Source organism: Eimeria tenella, genomic scaffold (assembly GCF_000499545.2).
Source record: "Eimeria tenella Houghton genomic scaffold, Eth_scaff101, whole genome shotgun sequence".
NCBI lineage: Eukaryota > Apicomplexa > Conoidasida > Eucoccidiorida > Eimeriidae > Eimeria > Eimeria tenella.
This window is the reverse complement of record NW_013541460.1, coordinates 128,921-134,549: the sequence shown is the minus strand read 5'-3', so window position 1 is coordinate 134,549 and position 5,629 is coordinate 128,921. Positions and strand designations below refer to the sequence as shown.

The 5,629-nt window shown below is 44.7% G+C and overlaps 1 protein-coding gene across 1 annotated transcript in view; it reads left to right on the top strand.

The window, feature by feature from the left end:
• Nucleotides 1-2,844: 2,844 nt before the first annotated feature.
• ETH_00025420 (peroxisomal multifunctional enzyme, putative) overlaps nt 2,845-5,629 on the top strand; it is a gene marked incomplete at both ends in the record, with an annotated part of 4,033 nt that continues 1,248 nt past the window's right edge. Inside the window, 4 exons of the mRNA XM_013372653.1 lie at nt 2,845-2,862; nt 4,045-4,141; nt 4,360-4,803; nt 5,389-5,513. Coding sequence (XP_013228107.1) covers nt 2,845-2,862; nt 4,045-4,141; nt 4,360-4,803; nt 5,389-5,513 — 684 coding nt within the window. The remainder of the gene's footprint in view (nt 2,863-4,044; nt 4,142-4,359; nt 4,804-5,388; nt 5,514-5,629) is intronic.

The window sequence follows — 5,629 nt, the reverse complement described above, 5'->3', positions numbered from 1 at the left end:
GTTTAGGGTTTAGGGTTTAGGGTTTACGGTTTGCGTGGGGCGCAGCTGGACGAAGTGGGGAGCCCGCTGGCGCTGCGGGGGGCGCAGCTGTTCAGGGGCTGGCGAAGACTCAAAAGAGACAGAAGAAAATTAATTCGAAAGGAACTTCAAAAGTTGCTGGAGGGGCCCCGGGCCTCGGGGCCCCTGCGGGTGGCAGTGCGGGGGGTGTTGGGGTGGGGCCCCCGGGGCCCCTTTGGGAGTTGAAGGCCCCTGTTTGACTCTTGTTCTCCATTAATATAAATTAATCCATTGTTTTTAATTTCTTTTTTGTATTGTTGGGCCCAGTGGTCCATTTAATTGATGCGGGAAGCCACAGATCCAGTTTGATGCCTGTTCCAGCGGCTGCATGCGCCTGCATGCAGCTGTCTGTACACCTGAATCTGCTGCATGCAGCTGTGTGTACACCTGAATCTGCTGCATGCAGCTGTGTGTACACCTGAATCTGCTACATGCAGCTGTGTGTACACCTGAATCCGCAGCATGCAGCTATGTGTACACCTGAATCTGCTGCATGCAGCTGTTTGTACACTTAAATGTGGTGCATGCAGATGTCTGCCTATTTGAATCTGCTGCATCCAGCTGTCTGTACACTTGAATCTGTTGCATGCAGATGTCTGCCTATTTGAATCTGCTGCATGCAGCTGTCTCTACACTCCAATCTGCTGCATGCAGATGCAGCAGATTCAGGTGTACAGACATCAGATTCAGGTGTACAGACATACACCTGAATCTGCTGCATGCAGATGTCTGTACACTTGAGTTTGGTGCATGCAGCTGTCTGTACACCCGAGATTTGGCGCATGCAGCTGCCTTGACGTGTACGTACACCCCAAGCAGGCCTGCAGGGTCTGCTGTATTTGTAATTTTGAATGAAGTGTACGTACACCTCAGCTGCAACGACTATCTGAGTTTGGCAATTATTTGAAAACGACTCTACAACATTTAAATAAACAATTGAATAAATAATCGAACAAATAGCTAAACAAATGAATGAATAATTAAAATAAATAATTCTTTTGTCTCCGAACTGCTGCTTCCAAGGGGCAGTGCATGTTGTGTCTGTACAGCTGAACAGATCTAGATAAGCTTTAAAATACATTTTTATATTTTATATTTATGCAGCTGCAGAGTAATATAAATGCCCATCTTCAAGTGCAGATCTGCATTTAAACGTCTAAATAAACTTTAAGATCCTTTTTCATATTTATGCAGCTGCAAAGAAATATAAATGCACATCTTTAAATATAAATATGCATGCAAATATTCCCATGAAACACTTGTATTCAAAAGTCTACTTAAGGTTTTTAAAATTATTATTTGTGTGAAAATTATATTCTCAAAACCCCACATTTACAATTCTTGCCATGTACATACACCTGATTGCTGCAGTCTGAAGCTGTCCTGAAAAAAATGCTGCAGCAGCGCAGCAACAAGGAACAGAGAAACCCAAAACCCTAACCCCCAAACTCTAAACCCTAAACCCCAAACTCTAAGCCCTAACCCCAAACGCCAAACCCTAAACCCCAATATCTAAACCCTAAACCCCAACTCTAAACCCTAAATCCTAGGCTGCAAAGGGCAGCAACAAAGGAACAGACAGACCCTAAACCCCAAACCCTAAACCCTGAACCCAGGGCCAGTGCGCATCTTCTTTAAAAGAATAAAAGGATTTGTTCTGGGACTTGAAATAGGGCCCCACAAAACCCTAGCCAGTAATATCTTGGCATTTGGAGAGGCTCAAGGACAGCAGCAGAGAGGAAAAGGCAACAGCAAACGGCTGCCAACAACAGCCTAGGGTTTAGGGTTTCGGGTTTAGGGTTTAGGGTTTGGGGTTTTATGGGAGAAAAGCGGCTTTCTCCGCTGCTTTGGGCGCATGCAGAGGCTGCAGCAAAATAGCCGTGGCCCCTACAAGCTGAAGCACATCTCTAAATAATAAAGGACCCCTCCAGAAGCCCCAAGAGTTATTTGTTTAACTTCTTTTAAAGCTGCAGACCCTCAGCTAGCTGGGGCCCCCGGGGGGCCCCTCTGTGGCGTGGCGTTGGCGGCGGCTGGGGGCCCTCCAGCCATTCATTTCCTTACCTGGGAAGCCTCAGGCAGTGCAGCCAGCAGCAGATAAGGGGGCCCCCTGCCAAGTTTTTGACATTTTTATGATCAATAATTAATAATAGCCAAAAGAATGATAAATAATGATATATTATAAAGCAGGATTGTCTCATTTGGGGAGCTGCAACGCCGAGAACGAATAAACACGAGGTGTATGTACACCTCAGAGAGGCGGCGCATCCACGCCAACAGAGAGGGGATTTCAGGCTGAAATCAAATAAATAAATTAATTAATTGATTAAAAATGAGTCAAATATAATTAGTTTAATTAAAAAAAGTAAAGAAGTCACTAAAAGGGGGGTGCAGGGCAGAAAATTAGAAAAAAAGCGAGCAAGAGATGCGGACAGGGCTAGCCAAGTGACGCGGCTACGGGATACAGGCGAATCCAACCTAATAAACCATTTTAACAAAGTGAAATATGAATAAAAAATAATAATTAATAAAAATAAATAATCAAAAAAAGAAAAAAGAACCAAAAAGTGGCAAAAAGTGGAAAAAAAGAGTCAAGGAGCTGCAGCGGCGGGCATGGGGCCCCCGAGCTTGCTGCAGTGCTCGCCTTGTGGGTGTGAGAGTGTCTGTGTGTTTGTGTCTTTTTCTTTTTTAAAATAAATAAAATAAATAAATAAAATAATTAATTAAAATAAATATTTAATTCTTTTTCCCCTTTTTCCCCTTTCCGCAACCCCCCCCGAGGTCACTCCAATGCCGAAGCCAGAGAAGGTGAGGATTTGTCGCGTCTCTTTTTTGCAAAAAGAAAAAAAGAATTTAAAAAGTTAAAATAAAAAATTAAATATTTAATTCGTTTTTAAATTAATTCATAAAGCCTTTCAGGCCCAGAGTCCAGCGAGACAAGAGGGAGACAAAAGAAAGCCAAATAATATTTTATTTTTTCTTTTTTTATCTTCTTAAATTTTGACTTTAAAATTTTTAAATTTTTAAATTTTTTCTTTTTATTTATTTCTTCTTTGGCCTAAAAGCCAAACTGCTGTTCTTCTCTCTTTTGTTTTTTCTGCTTCTCCGCTGGCTAGCCATTAATGAATTATATTTCTTTAATTATTTTAAATGAAATGTCTTTTTATTTTTTAATTTAAAAAAGAATTAAAAAGACATTTTTAATTCTAAAACAAGTCCCAGGAAGAGGCTGCTGCTGCGTCTCCTTTTTTTCGTTTTTTCTCTTTTCTTTTTTCTTCTTTTGTGCATCTCTTTGCTTTTTATTTATTCCTTTTTTGTCTTTTTTCTCCTTTTTTTAATCATTCCTTGTTTCCTTTTTGTTTCTTTTTAATTTCTTTTTAATTTCTTTTTGTTTCTTCTTGTCTTTTATCCTCTTTTGCCTTTTCTTTATTTTTTTCTTTTTGTTTTTTTTCAATTTTTGCCTCCCCTTTCAATTCTGCTGCCGCTGCTCTCTTGCTAGCTAGCTAGCTTTCTAGCTAGCTAGCTTCCTACCTAGCTAGCTCCCTAGCTAGCTGTCTAACTAGCCAGCTAGCTATCTAACTAGCTAGCTGGCTGGCCAGCTGGCTAGCCAGCGTCCTGGCTAGCTCGCTAGCTAGCTAGTGGGCCATCTAGCTAGCTAGCTAGCTGCCTAGCTAGCTAGCAAGCTTGTGAGCCATCTAGCTAGCTAGCTAGCTAGCTAGCAAGCTAGCTAGCTATCTATCTATCTATCTAGCTATCTATCTATCTATCTAGCTAGCTAGCTAGCTAGCTAGCTAGCCAGCTTATAATCATTCTCGCTCATTTTCGGTCCATGTCTCATTTCCAACTTCCCTCAAATCCCACCGCTCACTTCTCGACCCCCTACTACCCAAATAAATGAACTACTTTATCTATTTATTATTTACTTATTCATTTATTATTTATTTATTTATTTATTTATTTATTTATTTATTTATTTATTTTTATTTTTAGGTAATCCGCGAGAAGTGCGTCGGCTTCGAACTGGCCGAAGAGGAAAAGCTGGTGACCCCCAGAGACTGCATTTTGTATGCACTGGGCACTGGGGCTTGTCAGGTGAAATAATATATTTATTTATTTATTTATTTATTTATTTATTTATTTATTTATTTATTTATTTATTTATTTATTTAATTGTTTTTATTATTTAATTGCTTTTTTACTAGGAGACGAGCGGGCGAGGAGAAGAAACGCGAAAGTTGCAGAAAAAAGCAGCCCGCAGATCCGCAGCTAGGGTTTAGGGTTTAGGGTTTAGGGTTTAGGGTGTAGGGTGTGGATGCGGCGGTCTTGGCTCCAAAAACTCCAAATTGAAGACACAGGAGACATCAATGGGCCCCACAGCAGCACAGCAGCACAGCAGCAGCAACACTGCAGCAGCACAGCAGCGCAGCAGCGCAGCAGCACAGAAGCACAGGAACGGAGCAGCGCAGCAGCACAGGAGCGGAGCAGCACAGCAGCACAGGAGCGGAGCAGCACAGCAGCACTGCAGCACAGCAGCACAGCAGCACAGCAGCAGCAGCAGCAGCAGCAGCAGCAGCAGCAGCAGCAGAAGGGAGTTGGGGTTTGCTGCTGCGCTGCTGCAGGACCCGCTGGACTTGGGGGACCTTTGTTACTGCTACGAGGGAAACTCGGAGGGTTTTAAAGTGCTGCCAACAATGGCAGCAACTTTCATGTCTGTTGCTGCTGTCTTCGACGGCCTCAGCCAGTGCCCAGGTCCGCCCCGCTGCTGCTGCTGCTGCTGCTGTTGCTGCGGCTGCTGCTGCAGCAGCAGCTGCTGCTGCTGCTGGTGCTGCTGCTGCTGCTGTGTGTGTCTCTGAATTTAGTTCTGTTTCTGCTGCTGCCTGTGAGTCTGCTTCTGCTTCGTCTTCCTTCAACCTCCTGTGCTGCTGCTTCTGCTGCTTCTGCTGCTGCTGCTGCTGCAGCCTCACTTGGCTTCGTTGCTGCTGCTGCTTTCCTCGTTGTTGAAGTTTGTTAATTTCTTTTTTCGTTTCTTCAGCTGTCTCCTTCCGGGCCTCTCTGTAGCTGCCGCTTTTGGTGCTCGGTGGTGCTCGGTGGAGCTCTGCCTGCTGCTGCCTCTGCTGCTGCTGCTGCTGCTGCTGCTGCTGCTGCTGTTCTCTTTGCCACGTTTTGTTTTGCTGCTCCAAACAAATAATCCTGTTGAGTCCATTGTACCCCTAGGAGACCAGTGGTCTCTTTACCGAGATGCCCCAGCACTCCCGCAGCTTCAAGTCCCTGTGGCAGCAGCTCATCGCACTGCTGCTGCTGCTGCTGCTGCTGCTGCTGCTGCTGCTGCTGCAGGCCTGCCTGAGTTCAACCCCATGCGTCTGCTGCACGGCGAGCACCGGCTGCAGCTGCTGCAGCCGCTGCAGCCGGAAATGAAAATAAAATGCAAAGCAAAAATAAAAGATGTCCTCGACAAGAAGGTGGGAGCAGCAGCTCCAGCTGTACCTACACCGCAGCTCAACTCCCCAACCAACACGAGCAGCAGCAGCAGCAGCAGCAGCAGCAGCAGCAGCAGCAGCAGCAGGAGCAGCTGCTG